This window comes from Ovis canadensis, chromosome 16, assembly GCF_042477335.2.
Source record: "Ovis canadensis isolate MfBH-ARS-UI-01 breed Bighorn chromosome 16, ARS-UI_OviCan_v2, whole genome shotgun sequence".
Taxonomy (NCBI): domain Eukaryota; kingdom Metazoa; phylum Chordata; class Mammalia; order Artiodactyla; family Bovidae; genus Ovis; species Ovis canadensis.
Genome location: NC_091260.1, coordinates 37,307,696 through 37,326,475, shown reverse-complemented (window position 1 = coordinate 37,326,475; position 18,780 = coordinate 37,307,696). Strand labels below are relative to the sequence as shown.

Genomic DNA, 18,780 nt, shown 5'->3' with positions numbered 1-18,780 from the left:
AGCAAACGCTACTTTCCTCTAATGGCCTCATTCCCGTTCATGGAATCATCACAGCCCATTAGGGGAGATAGAGCAGCCAATTCCAGTGCCCCAGAAAATGGCCTGCCCCAGGAAATTAGTCCTTTAGCTACGAGAGGAAAGGAACCTCTCGCGTTTTTCAAGGACAAAAAGATAATCACAATAGCCTTAGCTACTATTTATGTAGCATCTGCTACATGGGGCAGTGTGCTAAACATTTCGTATTTACTTTCTTGTGTTAATTCATTACAAACTCTAAGAGGAAATTATGGACTAGCAGATAGGAGCATGACCTTTAGTCGAGACCCTGAGTTCCAATCCTGACTCTGACACTTGTGACCTGTGTAGCTGTAGGCAAGTGGCTTAACTTCCCTGTGCTTTAGGATCCCAGCCTGCAAAGCAATATAATGCATAATATGAAAGAAATCTGTGAAAGTGCTGCACTCAATATGTCAGCAAATTTGGAAAACTCAGCAGTGGCCACAGGACTAGAAAAGTTCAGTTTTCATTCCAATCCCAAAGAAGGGCAATGCCAAAGAATGTTCAAACTACCACACAATTGTGCTCATTTCACATGCTAGGAAGTAATGCTCCAAATCCTTCAAGCTAGGCTTCAGCAGTATGAGAACCAAGAATTTCCAGATATACAAGCTGGGTTTAGAAAAGGCACAAGAACCAGAGATCAAATTGCCAACACTTGTGGGATCATGGGGAAAGCAAGGGAATTCCAGAAAAGCATCTACTTCTTCACTGACTATGCTAAAGCTTTTAACTGTGTGGATCACAGCAGACCGTGGAAAACTCTTAAAGACATGAGAGTACCAGACCCCCTGACCTGCCTCCTGAGAAACCATATGTGGGTCAAGAAGCAACAGTTAGAACTGGACATGGAACAACGGACTGGTTCAAAATTGGAAAAGGAGGATGTCAAGGCCGTACATTGCCACCCTGCTTATTTAACTTCTATGCAGAGTACATCATACCAAATGCCGGGCTGGATAATCACAAGCTGGAATCAAGATTGCCAGGAGAAATATCAACAACTTCAGATATGCAGGTGATACCACTCTTATGGCAGAAAGTGAAGAAGAACTAAAGAGCTTCTTGATGAGGGTGAAAGAGGAAAGTGAAAAAGCTGGCTTGAAACTCAACATTCAAAAAACCTAAGTCAAGGCAGACAGTCCCATCACTTCATGGCAAATAGATGGGGGGAAAGGGGAAGCAGTGACAGATTTTATTTTCTTGAGCTCCAAAATCACTGCAGATGGTGACTGCAGTCTCGAAATTAAAAGACGCTTGTTCCTCCGATGAATAGCTATGACAAGATAGCATGTTAAAAAGCAGAGACTTCACATTGCAGACAAAGGTCCATCTAGTCAAAGCTATGGTTTTTCCAGTAGTCACATACAGATGTGAGAGTTAGACCATAAAGAAAGCTGAGTGCCAAAGAATTGATGCTTTCAAATTGTGGTGCTGGAGAAGACTCTTGAGAGTCCCTTGGACAGCAAGGAGACCAAACTAGTCAATCCTAAAGGAACTCAACACTGAATATTCATTGGAAGGATTGTTTCTGAAGCTGAAACTCTAATACTTTGTTTGGGCACCTGATGCAAAGAGCCAACTCACTGGAAAAGACTCTGATGCTGGGAAAGATTGAAGGCAAAAGGAGAAGGGAGAGACAGAGAATGAGAGGGTTAGATAGCATCACTGACTCAATGGACATGAATTTAAGCACACTCTGGGAGACAGTAAAGGTTAGGGAGGCCTGGTGTGCTGCAGCCACAAAGAGGGGTTGCAAAGAGTCAGACAAGACTGAGCAACTGCACAACAACACAACTCAGCAGAAAGCTGAGAAAGTTCCATTCTAACGGCATTCCGGGACATAGGGAATGTTCAAAATGGTTTCAACTGTCATTACTACTATTTCCCCCCATTTTACAGATGAGGAAACTAACGATTAAAAGACACATTATAACTCACAGAGTTAATCCAGGTCTTCCCACTTCAGAGGCCAAGGCACTGTCTTCAGTCATAAGTGGTCAGTAGTGGCTCAAGGAGCAGCTAGAAGGCACCCGATTCCTACATGATATGCTCTGTCCCCACTCCTACACCAAAGACTGGGAGTATGGGCTGCTGTGCTGAATTCCCACAGACTCTAAACGTATCTTAGATGCTGTTTTGGGGAGATAGGAATCATCCCATCCGGGAGTTACCTGCCTAAAGACCTGATGCCTTGTACACAGCAGAAGGGGCTCCCCTTTGTCCTCTGATTCAAAGCACTGGGCAAGGCCACACTGGCATGTTGGGTGCATGCTCTGGAGAGGAAAGGGCTGTGTGGAGAAGAGGGATGTTCTCCTGGTTCATTCAAGAAGGAGAACACACCTTTCTCTCTTACCACACCTGACTTGTGATGTTGCCCAGGCTGTGCTTCCCTGGAGCCTCCCCCTGCCCCAACGAGGACCACCAGCTGGATCTAACACCCCTCATCCCCAACACCACTGTGCAGGCACTTTCCAGCCATGAGCCCCACAGTAACACATCACCCACAGACTAATAACTGCCATTGATGATACAAACAGCTGCCACTGATCATACATTTTCCTGATACTTGCCTCTTGATTCATAAAGTAGAAAAAATAAAACCTTAAATAACTGATTTTTAATCAATCAAGACTTTTTCTGCCCTACTAGTTGGCCTTCTGGGCTTCCCTGGGGGCTCAGATGGTAAAGAATCTGCCTCAATGCAGGAGATCTGGGTTTGATCCCTGGGAAGATCCCCAGGAAAAGGGAACAGCAACCCATTCCAGTATTCTTGCCTGGAAAATTCCATGGACAGAGGAGCCTGGTGGGCTACAGTCCATGCGGTTGCAAAAAAGTTGGACATGACTGAGCATGCATGCACTCCAATCTAAATTATTATATATTTGCAATGAAAAGTAGCAGAAATTAAAGCTTGAAATGATCACCATCAAAAAATAATTTTTTAAAGAACTAGGGCTAGAGTCAAGGCATCTTAATACGACTGTCATCATTTTTGCTAGTATTCAAAATACTAGCCAAAAAAAAAAAAAAACACTGGGCAAGTTTTGATGCCTTTGGGCTCATTAAAAGCTCCCCCTCACAATGTAGTTTTCATCCTTAATTCCTTTTTTCCTTCCTCCAGAGTGCATCTGTGAACTAGAGAATTTATACTTCCTCTTTTCAGTGTCCCTTTCAGAACTTCTGCTAACCTTATGATCTGTTCCCTTCAATGCATCCCAGACAAAGGCAATTGCAAAGCAAAAGCTAAATTCAATTCTGCTACATCACACTGGAGAAAAATGGCTCAGTGGTTAAAGGCAGACTTGTGGTTCACTCTGGCTATTTCCTCTAAACTTGACAAAGCTTTTTTATTCCTTAGTCATGTAAAGCTATAGCCAGATCAGCTACCATATCCCTGTACCCATTGTTTAAGAATGGAAAAAGAAAGTTGAATTGACGTGCGATAGTTATATTCAAGAAGACAATTTGGAAACAAAGATTTTTAGAAAATGAAATCACACATAAGTAGTCAGATTCCTAGGGTGCAAAAGTAAAAAAAAAAAAAAATGACTTGAAGGCTTATACATTTAAATAAAAAGGCACGTACGTATATGCTGGTGGTGATAAAGTATCGGTCAAGTTGGAAACAGATGGCTCTGGGTGCAGATTAAACACACACACACACTTTATACAAATACATATTTACATGCGTACATACAACTGTAATATGTGAAATTATGTATATCATTTCATATATTAAGCATAAATGTACACAGACATATCCTTCAGGATTTACTCTTGCAACTCTGCTTAGGGTTCCCTTTTAAATTCATCTTTAGTGATAAAAGGATCCCCTCTTATTTATTAGACACAAGGTTTGAATTTGCTTGGTGTTTTCTGCAGTTGTGTTTTACCCTGGGTTCACCACAAAGTGTCCAGTTTCAAGACCAACACAGCTGGAATTAGTAACTGCCTGGGCAAAGGGGCACCTCTGCTTGACTCTAACAGGATGAGGATGAGCAGCGAGGGGCCCGCTTTGCACAGATACCGAGCCCTGTCCAGCTGCACAGCTACATCAGGACTCACCAGATTCTGCGTAAACACGGAAACGTCCTCTGTGCTGTTGTCAGAATTGACACATAGCAGCCTCCCGAGTCTAGGGGAACGTATGACAGTAAAGGTTATAGTTCTGTTTCCTTCACTGTCCACGTCATTGGTCACGGCTCGCAGGTCACGAGATGAAAGGGGCTTCACGGAACCTAAGTGAAGATTAAAACATGCATGTAAAGCATATGAAGACTATGGTTAATGACTTTTAAAGACCCCTGGGAACTGGAAAACACGTAGTTATGTACAGGAGACTGGCTAACTTTAACTTGAAGTTGGGCTCTGAGGAGCTAGTGATCCATGAGGCATCTGTTTGTGGATGTGCTTTGCTACTGGGGCTGGAGATGAAGAGGAAAATCCCACGAAAAGACCCCCTCAGCCTCCACAGTCCTATGTGTCTAACTGATCCCAAGAGAAAGAAGGCATTGCCAGGTGAGTGGCACCCAGCTCAGCTCCAGGCACAGGAAGGGGGAGTCGACGTTGTGCATGGAGAGAACAGGAGACAGCCCCCTCCCCGGGAGGACAGGCCCATCCTGGCCTGACGGAAGCTGCAGGTGCTCCATGGAGTGTCCATCTGTGGACCCCTGAGGGAGAGGCTGGCTCTGGGACAAATGTGAGAGGTCTCCAGAGGACCCCCACGCATGCACGCTACATGCATAACACGGGGAGGGAAGAGCCTGTGTAGATATCATGGGAAGAAGAACCAGTGTGAGTGGTCAGTGTGCTAATGTGACCTCATTGATAATCAATGGCCAGAGAGACTGGGGGACATGCAGGTGAGAGCAGTGCTTGTCACATGCTCTGTACTGAAGGATCAGTGTTTCCCCCCAAATCCACTGTGGGTCAATAATTTTATAAAACACAATAAAACACTGCAACAATTTCAAATTGCTATAAAATTTTCCAAACACCTCCTTTCACTTTCCATTCTTATCACTTCACAAACCAGAAGGTCCATGGACCACAGCTTGAGGAATACAGGGCTGAAATACATATCCCTTCACTTTGCACGGGATTAAGGAGTAATCCCAACCTGACAGGATGGCAGATCTGAGAGAGATTTATGCAGTCCACCTGGCCCAGAATTTCACCTTCTCTCTTCTGTTTTAGCCCTAGCTAAAGGGCCTTAGCATCAGGTCTTGCACAGGGGCCTTGCACTAGCTCTAGGAGTAGGCACTCGATAAATTGTTTAACTAAGCCTCCTAAGTGGCATCCACTGTGCTTTCATTACTCAACGATAATAGCCCTGGAGAGTGAGGGCCACCAACTGCAGTATTTAAACCATGTTAGATGCTTAAAGGCAGGACCTTGACTATAGCTAATACATGGGGAAAACCAGCTTTCAGTAAGACTTTCAAACATGCAAGGAATGTTCTGAGCCTTTAATTAACTAAGGTTCCCTTTAAAATAGCAGACAACAAAACCAAAAATAAACAAAATTTCCTCCACTCAGCAAAGGAAACCGTCAACAAGATGAAAAGGAAACCTGTGGAATGGGAGAAAATACTTGCAAACCATATATCTGATAAAGGGTTAATATCCAAAATATACAAAGATCTAAAACAACTTAGTAGAAAAACCCCCAAATAACCCAATTTTAAAATGGGCAAATGACTTAAATAGACATTTTTCCCCAAGAAGACTTACAAATAGGCAACAGGTACATGGAAAGGTGTTTATCAGTGCTAACCATCAGGCAAATTCAAGTCAAAACCACAATAAGATATCACCTCACACCTGTCAGGATGCCCATTAACAAAAAGACATGAAGTAACAAATGCTAGTGAGGGACGTGGAGAAAAGAGAACAGAACCCTCGTGCACTGTTGATGGGAATGTAAATTGATGCAGTCACCATGGAAAACAGTACAGAGTTTCCTTAAGAAATTAAAAGTAGAACTACCATATGATCCAGAAATCCCACCTCTGGGTATACATTCAAAAGAAACAAATTCATTATCTCAAAGGAAAATCTGTACTCCCATGTTTATTGCAGCATCATTCAAAATAGTCAAGGTATAGAGACAACTTAAATGTCAATCAGTGGATGAACAGATCAAAAAAATGTTGTAAAATGTGATATATATACACACACATACATATATATACACATACACACACACATATATATATACACACGTACACTGTGCTGTGCTTAGTTGCTCAGTCATGTCCGACTCTTTGTGACCTTATGGACTGTAGCCCACCAGGCTCCTCTGTCCATGGGGATTCTCCAGGCAAGAATACTGGAGTAGGTTGCCACACTTTCCTCCAGGGGATCTTCTCAACCCAAGGATTCAACCCAGGTCTCCCACATTGCAAGTGGCTTCTTTATCATCTGAGTCACCAGGGAAGCCCAGTTATAATTTGTATGCCCTGCCTAATTTGAAAAGTTAATCTTTAACTCAATTACTTTAAAATAGGAGGACCTATCTGAGTCACTAAGGAAGCCCAAGAACACTGGAGTGGGTAGCCTATCCCTTCTCCAGGGGATCTTCCCAACCCAGGACTCAAACCTGGGTCTTTTGCATTGCAGGAAGATTCTTTACCAACTGAGCTACACAGTGAACACACACACACACACACACACACACACACACACACACTGGAATAGTAGTTAGCCTTAAAAAAGAAGGAAATCCTGTCATTTGCAACAACATGGATGAAGCTAGAGGGCATTAGGCTGATGTGAAACAAGTGAAACAAGCAAGACAAAGACAAATACTGAATGGTATCACTTACATGTGGAATTATTTTAAAGTCAAACTCAGAAACAGAGATTGAAAGTGGTTGCCAGGGGCTGGGGGTGAAGGAAACGGGGAGAGTTTGGTAAAAGGGTACAAACTTTCAGTTGTAAGATAAATAAGGTCTGAAGATCTAATGTACAGCATGGTGACTATAGTAAATAACACTTCATTGTATAATTGATATTTGCTAAGGCAGTAAAAGTGAAAAGAAAAAAGTAAACATAGGAAGACATGAATGTATTCATTAGCTTGATTTGGGGAGGATCTTTTCACAGTGTACACAAATATCAAATCATCACATTATATATTTCAGGTATCTTACAATTTTTGTCAATTATACCTTTATAAAGCTACCAAAAAAAGTCTAAAATAAGATAAAATAAAACAAGAAAAGATAAACACAATAAAGTAAAATAAAATATCTGACCTCTGGGGATAGGCACTACGCCCTGGGGCTCCTGAGAGAAGGCAGAAGTACCTGGAAATATCAGCCTCAGGAATGCAGTTCTGACTCTGCCCAAGAGTCAGAACTGCCTTGGCACACACACAAAAAAGTATGCTTTAATTGGCTCCTGTATTTCTATAGTCCTTGCTGCTGAAAGTTACTGCTACCTTTTAGCTTCTGGAACTGGGGACCCAGGCAATGAGGTCATCCCAGGGAGGCCAAGAAAAATTATTCTGTATATTCAGTCAACGTTACACGAAGTCATAGCTGAGGCCCATTCTCTGTTACCTGTCGAGCGAGGGTCCCCCCTCCTGTCAGGTGGATTATATCTCTTGTGTGCAGTCTCTGGGCACCCCAACATCCAGCTTCTTCTCATCCTCAATTTTTCATTGGAACTTTTAACACTGTGCTTTCTTAATTATTTCCTTAATGAAATCTTTTCATTTATTCCTTCACCTCAAGGATTATCTTTGGCAGGTGAAGGGGGCGTTAGTGGGTGGGTTCTTTAAAAAAATCATTTTATTTATCTTTAGTTGAAGCATGTGGCATCTAGTTCCCCGACCAGGGATTGAACCTGAGCCTCCTGCACTGGAAGGGCAGAGTCTTAGCCTCTGGACCATCAGAGAGGTCAATTTCCAAAAGTCTTTTTGGGTAGAGGGCCCACCAGAGATGCCCTAGGTCAATAGTACTTCTCGCTCAGCCAGGGTATATTAATCCCTCATTCCCTTGTCCAGCTTCCTAACCCAGGAGGGTGTCCAGTTCCTAGTCAGCAGTCACCCAGAGCATGCTCAGTCAGCAAGACTAGCTGGCTCCCTGCTGCAAATGCCTGATAAGCATCTCTGACCATGCAGCCCAATTCACCAAGAGCCAAACATCACTTCCCCCCAACCCCACCTTCTTTCATCCAAGCATTGATATTTTCATCAGTTAGCTTCAAGCACTGAATTTGGGAAAGATTTCACTTAAGTCCCACCTACAGTTGTACTGGAGAAGAAAATGGCAACCCACTCCAGCGTTCTTGCTGGAGAATCCCAGGGGCAGGGGAGCCTGGTGGGCTGCCGTCTATGGGGTTGCACAGAGTTGGACACGACTGGAGCGACTTAGCAGCAGCAGCAGCAGCAAAGGTATATTCTATAGAAGAACTGCCCTACCAGGAGTGTGGTAATAAAAGGGCACTGTAACCATATCTGTTTGGCAAGCTCCCACTCTATATGTACCTCACGGCGATTTCAAAAGCAAGTTGGCACGCTGAAGACTCTAAGTCTTTGAGTAAAGATATCTTCTTACCCTTCTTTTAAGTACAGCAATTCTCAAACATACTCATATCCTATTATGTTTGCTTCGTGAAAAACAACCACCACCATAGCAGCAAGAGTTTCATGGCCACTGGGCTAGGAGGTCTTGCGCATTCCTTCAACAGACATTATCAGGTGCCTTGTACGTGACAAGCCCTCTAATGAGGAATGGAGATATACCAGGAAACAGCACAGACCCAGTCCTGCCTTTTCATTTAGATGTCATGATAACTCCTAAGATGTATGTATTTTCTTTCCTCCTCGCTAAGAAGGGATGATAAGGTTAAGCAACTTGCCTAATGGCCAAACGTAGATCTCACTGACTCTGAAGTCAGTATTATTAGAAAGCTGGCACTCACTATATTGCCTATATCATACTATTCAGTTGGCCAAAATGTTCATTTCGGTTTTTCTATAAGATGCTACAACCAAAATGAACTTTTTGCCAATCCAATACTTTGAGCTCAGTTAAAATGACCCCTGAGTTAGGAAATGTGATGAATGATTCAGGAAATCTGATACAGGCAGCTCTCCACCTTCCAGACACAGCCTGCCTCCTCCCTGGGCTTTGCTTCAGCATCATGCTGTCCTCACTGGTAACCTCTCCCCTCTCTGTTCCCACCATCACAATGCTGCTCACTCTGCAGGGGCAGCTTCAGACCCATCTGGCCAACAAGATCTCCCTCCCCATTGTTGCCTATGGGAAATTTTCCTCCCCCAAACTCAAGGAGCTCACCCAGGCTGCACCCTCACTGGACACTTAGGATAATATATTTTGCATGATTACTATACTCCTGAGTATAAGTCTCTTATTTCCCCAATGAGTAAGTCTTTAATTTTTCCCTTGAGGATTGACAGTCTTTTCTTAAAGTTCTTGGTTATTTCCCGCTAAGTCTTACAATATTCAATTCAGTGTTTCAAGACCATCTGACTAAAAGACTTTATAAATCTCTGCTCCAAACCCTTTAGCAACATGCTGTGACTTCCATCTGCTTTCTTCTCTCCCTCAATTCCCATCATGCAGGACAGATGGCCCATTGGTGAGACATGATCCCCTCCATAGCATAACCAAACCCCAAGGGGACTGAAGACACACAGTTTGCTATGAATATCCTTCACTGCTCAGTTATTTAACTCTAGGTCTGTGCAAGCTTATATTCCAGACCAGTTTGACAAAACTCTCAAGGTCCCCCACCTCTACACTCTTCGTAAAAGAGCCAGGTACAGCTCTGATACACAGAAAGACTAGGACCTAAGGCCACAGAATGTTCCAACATGCTATAACTAAATATAAACACATTCAGTGGTGGCATTCAAGGTGAAAAATTGGTTACAAAATTCCTTTCTGGGGAACAAATTTTCCTGAAAGAAATAGAATATATGTATAAGTATACACACACATATATATATACGTGTATTTGGCATGCTGTGATTCATGGGGTCGCAGAGAGTCGAACACGACTGAGAAACTGAACTGAACTGAACTGAATTGATACTTATATACAAAATAATAATGAAAATATACATTAAATTTACTTTCTCTTAGTTGACAACCAAAAAGTCTGTTTAGAACTACAGCTCTTCCTACTTTAAAATAATTGAGTTAAAGATTGACTTTTCAAATTTGGCAGGGTATACAAATTATAACCGGGCTTTCCAGGTGATTCAGTGGTAAAAAATCCGCCTGCAATGCAGAAGATGCTGGTTTGATCCCTGGGTCAGGAAGATCCTTGGAGAAGGAAATGGCAACCCACTCCAGTATTCTTGCCCGGAGAATCTCATGGACAGAGAAGCCTGGCAGGCTACAGTCCATGGGGTCACAAAATAGTCAGATATGACTTAGCAACTAAACAGTAACAACAACACAAATTATAACTAACCTTCAAACATTCACTCAGTAAGTATTTTTATAATTATTTTGGCTTACCCTACAAATTCTCACAAGTTTCAAGCCAGGGCCTCTTTTTAAGGCAGTATACAAAGGAGGCAGAACAGCATGGCCCAAGTCTGCTGGGCTGATGATGAAAAGCCAATTGGTATGAGCTCAGTGGGAATGATTGAAAAAAAAAATTGACTAATGCTGGGCTATATAATATTTTAATAATCTGAGAAAGTAAAACACACAAAATTTCCACATAAGCACTGCTGCTTATTAAATTGCTCTGCACCACTTCTGGTTGTGTGTATCAATCCATCAATAACATTAAGATGGAGACAGACTAAGCAGCCACCATGATGGTCTTATTCTAAGGGAGCTGATATTCTAACATAGAGGCAGTCCTGGAACAGAGGCACATACAGAAAGAACAGATACTGTGATCCGAGCACACGGTTTGGGGGTTGTGTCAGCCCTTGGTCTCGAGGCTTACGATTCCTATCAGTCACCTGACTTTGAACCCGCCCACATCTCAGTTACTTATGTGCCAAATAAAGACGATCAAAACTTGCTTTTAAACACATTATTTTGTTTAAATCTTTATAACAACCCAGTTCAGTAGATTAAAAAGATACAAAACACTATAAAAACCCAGATGTCAATAGTATCTATTGATACCATCCTATAATAGAAATAGATTTTCTCCTATTATAGTTCTATGAAGTCCATAGCTCTATAAAAAGGAATAAACTGTCTCCAATATTTCAGGACACATAGGTCAACTTGAGTCTGATAAGAGCTACAGTAGCTGACAGCTGACACCTGGAGCCAAACCAGAGGTGGGACACAGAGAGTCCCCCTATCTCCTTCCCCTGCCAAAGGGCTAGCTAATAGATGAAGGAGGCAGAGGTCACTCAAGGCCTGCTCCCAGCAGGATCTGATATGGTGGAGGCGGGTCCCAAGGGAAGATGAGTCAGGCATCTGTCATCATCACCCCTGTAGCATTACACAGCATCAGGGACCAATATCCTCGGGAGGCTGCGGCAGAGCCAGGCTGAGCAAGACTCAACTATGCCTCTGGAGAGAGGATGAGGCCATGTGGTCTTCAGAATCACAGCCCACATCCAGGAATTCTGATGCAGAACAGAGGGGTCACTGCTACTTGGGGACATTAGGGTAAGAAGAATGCCAAGAACAACTGGACCAAGGGACCCATAATGTCCATCCCATCTCTAAAATCTATGACTCCCTCATTCTCATTCCACACCCACCCAAGCTCAGATCAAATGTAAGAATCAACTGATGGAAATGTACACGAAAATTCATCTTCCTTCTTACTGACCAGGGGCTGGAGTTGGATATAAGTCATGGGCTGGGGATAGAGAATGACAGAGAACCAAGAATAACAGACCTAACAGGCTAGGGGGAGCTGGAAAAAGAAACAGCTCACTTCGGGATCTGAGGATAATGTACAAGTTCTGGTGGAGGGTTCTTAGATACAGGATGCTGGGAGGCCAGAGTAGAGCAGGTGCAGTGCCTGTCGGAAAGGGAAAGGGGAGGGTTACTCAGGGCTGTGTCCATGGTTACTCTATGTTTTGCAGAGTTCCATAAGGGTGACAAGAGATACTTTAACATGTTTTTCTTGCTAAATTAATATTCAGTAAAACAGGTGCCAGAAACTCGAAACTTTCTAAGCTGTAGTGGCTATAACTCCCCTTGAATCTGTCTTCAATCACAAACCAGAGTTTAGCCAGAATAGATGAAAGGTATTTAATCTTTTGCAGCAACAAGATTTATTCTAAGTTTAGACCCTCTTTTTAATAGATGGCTGTATTTTTTTTCCAAAATATTAGGGTGTAGTAGTTTGCTTATTTTTTTAAACAACAAATGGCACTCTAATTGCCTTGAAAAATGATAGAAGCATTGCACTTTTCAGAGAAAAATTATGGACTATAAAAAGGTTTTAGAAGAGAAGAATCCAGGTTAACATATCTTCAGTTAAATTTTGATAAAGATTCTTTTTGTGAGCTCAAAGGCTTAAGGCACCTAAAATTTTCAAAAATTTTCCTTAAAATTCTTGTTTTTTTTTTTTTTTAAGTTATGAACAGTGATTTTTCTCTAGGTTTATTTAGAGGTATGTAAGCTTTGTCTATTTCCTGGTTGCACAATCAAGTTATATCATTTCTTTAAGCCACAAATTCTGCCAACTTGCTGTGAATATACCACCTATTTCACACAGATATAAGGATTAAAAGACTAGTACACCACTAGCCCCATCATCTCAGTCCTGGTTGTACTTCAGGACCACCTGAAACTTAAAACAAAATGGTGGCCAGTACCTAGTCCAAAGAGTCCCATTCAGTTGGTGAGGCTGAGACACTGGTATTTTTTAAAGCTTTGCAGTGGTTGAGAATGACTGGCTAGAGTAACCATGGAGTGACCATATTATTAAAATGATCAATGTCTATATTTTACTGATAACATTGCTGTTGTTGTTCAGTCGCCAATTCACGTCTGACTCTTTGCAATCCACTGGACTGCAGCATTACTGATAATGTATATCAGTTAAACAAGTTATAATACACAGGGTTTTTTTAAACTGTAATGTAAAATTTTATTATTTTCTGTGCAATCTACCTCAGTGCTTTTGGAAAGAAATAACAAGTTTAAAAATTTTTTCTTCCTCTTTTATTTCCCTTGCCATTGGGTAAAACCTTGTTCTATCCTTGCAGTGAGGGTTTTGAGTCAGAGATGCTCACTTATATCTCTCCATCTCAGCCAGGCTGAAATGCTTGGCAAAAACCAGTTCAAAGGCTGTAGGGCCTCAAAGCAAGAACTGCTGGTCCCCTGATACACAAGGTTTTTTATATTCAAAACCAGAAAACCCCAAGATCCAGGTAGTCATGATAGAAGCTCTCCTGCTTCTTTAAGGACCCTAAGGCTAGTGCAGGAAAACAGTGTACATGGACTACAAAGATTCCTTCCCCCACTGCCCATCACCAGCATGCCCTCTTCTGAGGAACAGGAAAGAGGAGGGATAGGGGTGGGGGATACCCAGTCTTACTTCTGTTAAATTCCTGCAAAGACACAATCCTTTTTAGGACTTTGTAACTGTTGTTGAAGTCACTCTATAGTAAAAGATAATACTTTATACTATGCAGGTAGAACTTTCTGTATTTAGAAAGATATTATATTAAGTTATATTTCAATTTATTAATTGAAAAACACTTAAACCCAAACACTCAATGAAGTTAAAATCTTACCTGGGAAGATGCTCAGTCCTCTGTTTACTTCCAAGCTAATGATCAGAGCTCGAGCTGTGATGCTAAAAATTTGTCGTGGTGCAAAGTTCAAACCATCAGTAACCTGAAAATTAAAGCCTCCTGACATTGCTCCTTCAAGAGAAGAAATTACACTCTGATCAGTCTGGTCATTTTGCAAAAGCCACCCACTTTCACCTTCTCTCCCACCTGATCTCCCTGCAAAGCTACTCCTATCAATTTGAGAGTTAGTTAATATGGTAACCAAGCTCACCAAATCAAATACTGTCAAAACACGAAATGAAAAGAATACCAAAAGGTCTACAATGCATATTCCCACCTCATCCTCTCCTGAAAGTAATAAAAGAAAGCAAAGATATCACCTCCAAGAAATTTTTTTAAAAATTTAAGACATGTTCATTACCTGTATTTTATTATCTTGGAGTCAATTTATACCAATAAAAGTAATACAAGGATGCTGCACACACATGCATCCCTTAGCAGTTTCTGAACTATTGATAACACTTGATGATAATGAAAATCAAAACTAGAGGGAATTAAATAACACAGCCCCTCCCCCCCCCAAATACTTTCCCATTATTCATCTATCTCTGTTTCCTGCTAAGAGGGGAAAGAGCAAAGTGGAGAAAGACTCAGCCCCAGTTTTGTTAAATTTCTGCAAGAAAACAATTCTACTCTCATACTTCTGTCAAGGGATCAGTGACATCAACAAAGTTATAAATTAACTTATGTGTGAAACAGAAGTTGGGCTGGGCCCCTACTGATCCTGTTTCCCCGAGTGCTTTACCAGTCTGACTCCCAAAGCACCAGGCAAGATCATCACGCAGAGAGCATGACGACCACAGTCCCCTCGCCTTTTGAAATTGTTCATCCAGCAGTGAATGTGCAGCCCACAGGTCTCTGCATCATGTAATAGGTAGAAATGCCCTCCTCGTTGCCCTCAGGGACATGCGACAAGGAACAAAGGAGGCATGATCAGGATCTGCAATTGCCTACAAGTACTCCCTTAATAACATGATTTAATAAAAGGCTGGTTAATGACTTAACCTTCTCTTAAGTCTCTGTTATTTAAGCAAACCCAGAGAGTTCTAACTCCTTAAAATAAAAGGTTACAGCCTTTAAACATTTTTTTCCCCAATATACTGGAGTCACCATATTTAAAAAAAAACAGAGGAAGAGAATTCTGGGTCTGTTTAATTTAGAATAGAGGCGCACAGCCAAATATTATTTTTGTTTGTTTGCTCCTTTTTACTAGAAATAGCACTTTGAAAGTTGTATTTAATTAAATGTGAAACTATGGAGAAAATGTTTTCTGCTATTATGAATTCAGAAACAAAATGGAAATGGAATCCAAAGGATTTATAGCAAAACGAATACTAGAACAGTGTACTAGGTACACTGACTATCACACAAATTATGACCAAAGAGACAGAGGGAGGGAAACATGAAAGTGACCTGTGGATTTTATTGCATAACCTTAGACTCTCCTGACCTGACAGTACTTTCAGAAGGGCAACCTGAAATCATTTATCCCCCCACTTCTTGGCTGTATCGACCTACTTAGGCTGTTATGTGGAAAAATGAATTAGATTAATGGCGGAGCACTTTGCAGATATAAATGCTAAGAGAGACTAATTAAACCTAAGCCTTTGTCTGGGGCTGCTGAGGGACAGATGTAGCAGGGAGAACCAGCTGGTTTTAGCAAGAGGCTCATCTGCAGCTGGGCTCCTGCCACTTTGAAGGCTATTACTGCCTCTAGGTCCATTTAGAAAATGTGATGGATTGACTCTCAAGAGAGCTTGACTTTAACTCTCCTTTTTGCTTTTTTAAGAGAAATTATTTTCTCCATTTGCCAAAAGCAAATATTGACCTGGTAGTTGACAAACAAATCAATCCAAAGAGCTAATTTATATTTCAATCCTTCACTGCAAACAGTAACTTCAGCTCTTCAAACTACTCTGCCCTTCTATGGGTGGCAACTATTAGAGAAAGCCCAGCTTTAGAATCAGACCAGTTCTATCTTTCTGGGCCTCAGTTTCTTCATCTCTATAATGAGACCGTTTACTCCCAATCACTCAGAAAACTTCTGCAGATTAAATGAAATGGGTCCTGTCACTGTATCTCCTGCAGTGCCTAGCACATGCCAGACAATCAGTAACTCCTTACCACTGCACACTGCTTAGTCTTAGAAACTCTCTCTGTGCAAGTCTCTAAAGCAGTTCTCACTATTTCGAACATATGATAATCCTTTCATAGAGATAAAAAACTTCTAGGCCCTTGCCTAATAATACCTGGATTTTTAGTATCTAGTAACCAAAACCACACATAATTGGCAGAAACATCCTATCAATTCAATGCCCCTTTAAATGAATTTTACTTTATTAATGAGAACAACTGCATACAATTAAAAAATAAAACACATGTGGAAAAGATCATTCAGTCTAGAAACAACGCTTTGGTACACATGTGGGTAGATTTATGATTTTAGATTTTATTGCAGTAAAACTAACCCCCAACAGGTCCCCGGGCTACAGGTTTGGAACCACTAGATAAGAGCAGTCACATAGTAAATGCTTTTCGGGTTATCTGGGAATTCTTTGTACTTAACTGCAGAGATAATCAGGAAATTACTACCTCTGAATTTAGCAGATTTTAATCTTTGTTTTCTTTATCATATTTTCAAAGAAGGTAATTAAAAGTGGCTGGAAAGATACAGCTTTTAGCTTTCCCATCATGCACCCCAGGCTCACACTCCTCCTCCTCCCACTTCCTCCTGTGGCTGAGAATGGGCAGCTTGCCCTCTCTGACCACTGTCAAGGGCAGCCAGGAAACAGGCCAGCTAGATCACCCCTCCTGCAGATGTACAGTGGTGATGTGACTTATTGATTTACTGATGACCAGAGGGAAGAAAACAAAGCCTTTTAATATCAGGGTCTCTTAGATTTACAGTTATATCCATTCATTCATCCTTGTAGTTATTCATTTAACAAATGCATTTGTTGTATTCCTAGCATTTGGAACATTACCTGGTACATAATAGGTATCAATAGGATTTCATTCTTACAACTAATTTTTATTAAGTCCCTACTATGTTCCAGTCACTGTTCTTAGGTGCTGAGAATGTAAGAGCGAACAAAAGAAAGATCCTATTCTTCTAGCCCTTATACTCTAGTGGGGAAGACAGACCACACACAAGTGAACAAATCAGTCTATACTACAACGTAAAGTAGCCAGAATAAGGGATAGAGATAAATGGAAGAGATGTGATTTCAGTGGGCGGTCAGGAAAAAGATCTCTGAGAAGCTTGCATTTACCTTTTTTATATCTAATGGATAAACAATAAGGACTTACTATACGGCATAGGGAACTGTATTCAATATCTTGCAATAACCCATAAAGAAAAAGAATCTGAAATGTACATATTTCACCTCACATAACAATGTGAGTAAGCCAAGTATGAGTTACAGGTACCCTCTGATGTTTGCTATTATTGGCCTTACTCAAATGTAAGCTTAAATGTACTGGCCTTACCAAAATGTGTCACTTTTTAAAAAAAACTATACAGTCTGCAAGGGTTTTAGATGGCTTGTGGTTTTCCATCTGCAGCTATTAGGTTTGACTACATGTTAACCTTTGACTGAAACACATTTTAGTTTCACATTGCTTTTCTCAGTTACCTACCGGTGTGTACAAACACTAGCTGGCCCTCGTTGATCTGAGCCTGGGTGAAGTTCTGGATGCTACGGCCAGGAATGGACTTGAGAGCCAAATGTCCATTGCTGGGTGGAGAGACCAAGTAGGCCAGGTCCTGTGGGGAGGAGTCCCTATCCACTGCACAGAGTTCATCACGGGTAATCTCAGTGACAGAATTCACCCACACCTTAAAAAGAAAGAATCACAGATCTTGTGAGGACAAATTCCAATCACATAACACCAGTAAATTGAATAGCTATGAGACACCGGCCCCTTGCACAAAGACTTAAAAGAAAAAAAAACTAGAGCAACTCACTCAAGTTTTTAAAGCATGATGAGTCTTAATTCAAAACAGACATATAATTAAATGCCAGATGAAATGCAGAGCATGTTGTAGTGTTTATTTAATTTATGAGATTTCAATAAAAAAACAGGATTCATTGTTATTTATTCAGAACTAATTATTTAAGCTGCATATGCATTTGCGTAAAGTACAAAAGCAATAAAATTGATGGTTACTAAGTACTGTCTGTGTGGCTGGTATATGCTAAGCACTCCATATGGAATCTCAAATAATCACAGAAACTACCCCATAGGGTTGACTTAAGGGTTTCTATTCATTACTTCAAGAAGCAAATGATTTAATCAGCTTTTAAATATTTGAGGGCAGAACATAAACAGTACATTTTTTATTTTTTAATTCTCCTTTATCCTATCCATCTTGCAGGGAAACAAATACCTAGTCCCCATGGCCTTGCCATGTTTACTATGCTTGTGTGTGTGTGCTGTTGCTTGGTTGTGTTCAACTCTACAGGACCCCATGGACTATAGCCTGCCAGGCTCCCCTGTTCATAGGATTTTCCAGGCAAGAACACTGGAGTGGGTTTCCACTTTCTTCTCCAGGGGATCTTCCCAACCCAGGCATCAAACCCAAGTCTCCTGCCTGCATCTCCTGCATTGGCAGGCAGGTTCTTTCCCACTTGAGCCATCTAGGAAGCCCAGGTGAGTGCTTACTACAGTTGTTTCTGAGTAACAGTCTCTATTTTTCCAATTGTATTTTAAAATCTATTTACATTATTCAACAAGTCATCCTTTTTTGAGCACCTGCTACACCCCAGGCAATGTTCTGGTGCTTGCAGTACATTAGTATACAAAACAGAGTCTGGTCCTCATGAAGCATACATTCCAGCAGCAGGGGATAAAGGGATACAGGGAAGAAATGATAGGAATAATGAAAAAATAAATGACACCGTCTGTTAGAGAGTCACAGGCACTGTGAAAAAATTTTAAATGAAGCA

General features: G+C 41.3%; 1 protein-coding gene across 2 annotated transcripts in view; it reads right to left on the bottom strand.

The window, feature by feature from the left end:
• The window catches only part of LOC138422011 (chondroitin sulfate proteoglycan 4-like), a 73,215-nt gene that overhangs the window by 18,326 nt on the left and 36,109 nt on the right, over nt 1-18,780 (bottom strand). The window contains exons 6-9 of one of the 2 annotated variants that reach the window (XM_069556551.1): nt 17,471-17,669; nt 13,772-13,903; nt 11,920-12,045; nt 4,126-4,298 (exon numbers count right to left, since the gene is read on the bottom strand). In XM_069556551.1, coding sequence (XP_069412652.1) covers nt 4,126-4,298; nt 11,920-12,045; nt 13,772-13,903; nt 17,471-17,669 — 630 coding nt within the window. The remainder of the gene's footprint in view (nt 1-4,125; nt 4,299-11,919; nt 12,046-13,771; nt 13,904-17,470; nt 17,670-18,780) is intronic. The other variant, XM_069556552.1, reaches the window with a different exon arrangement.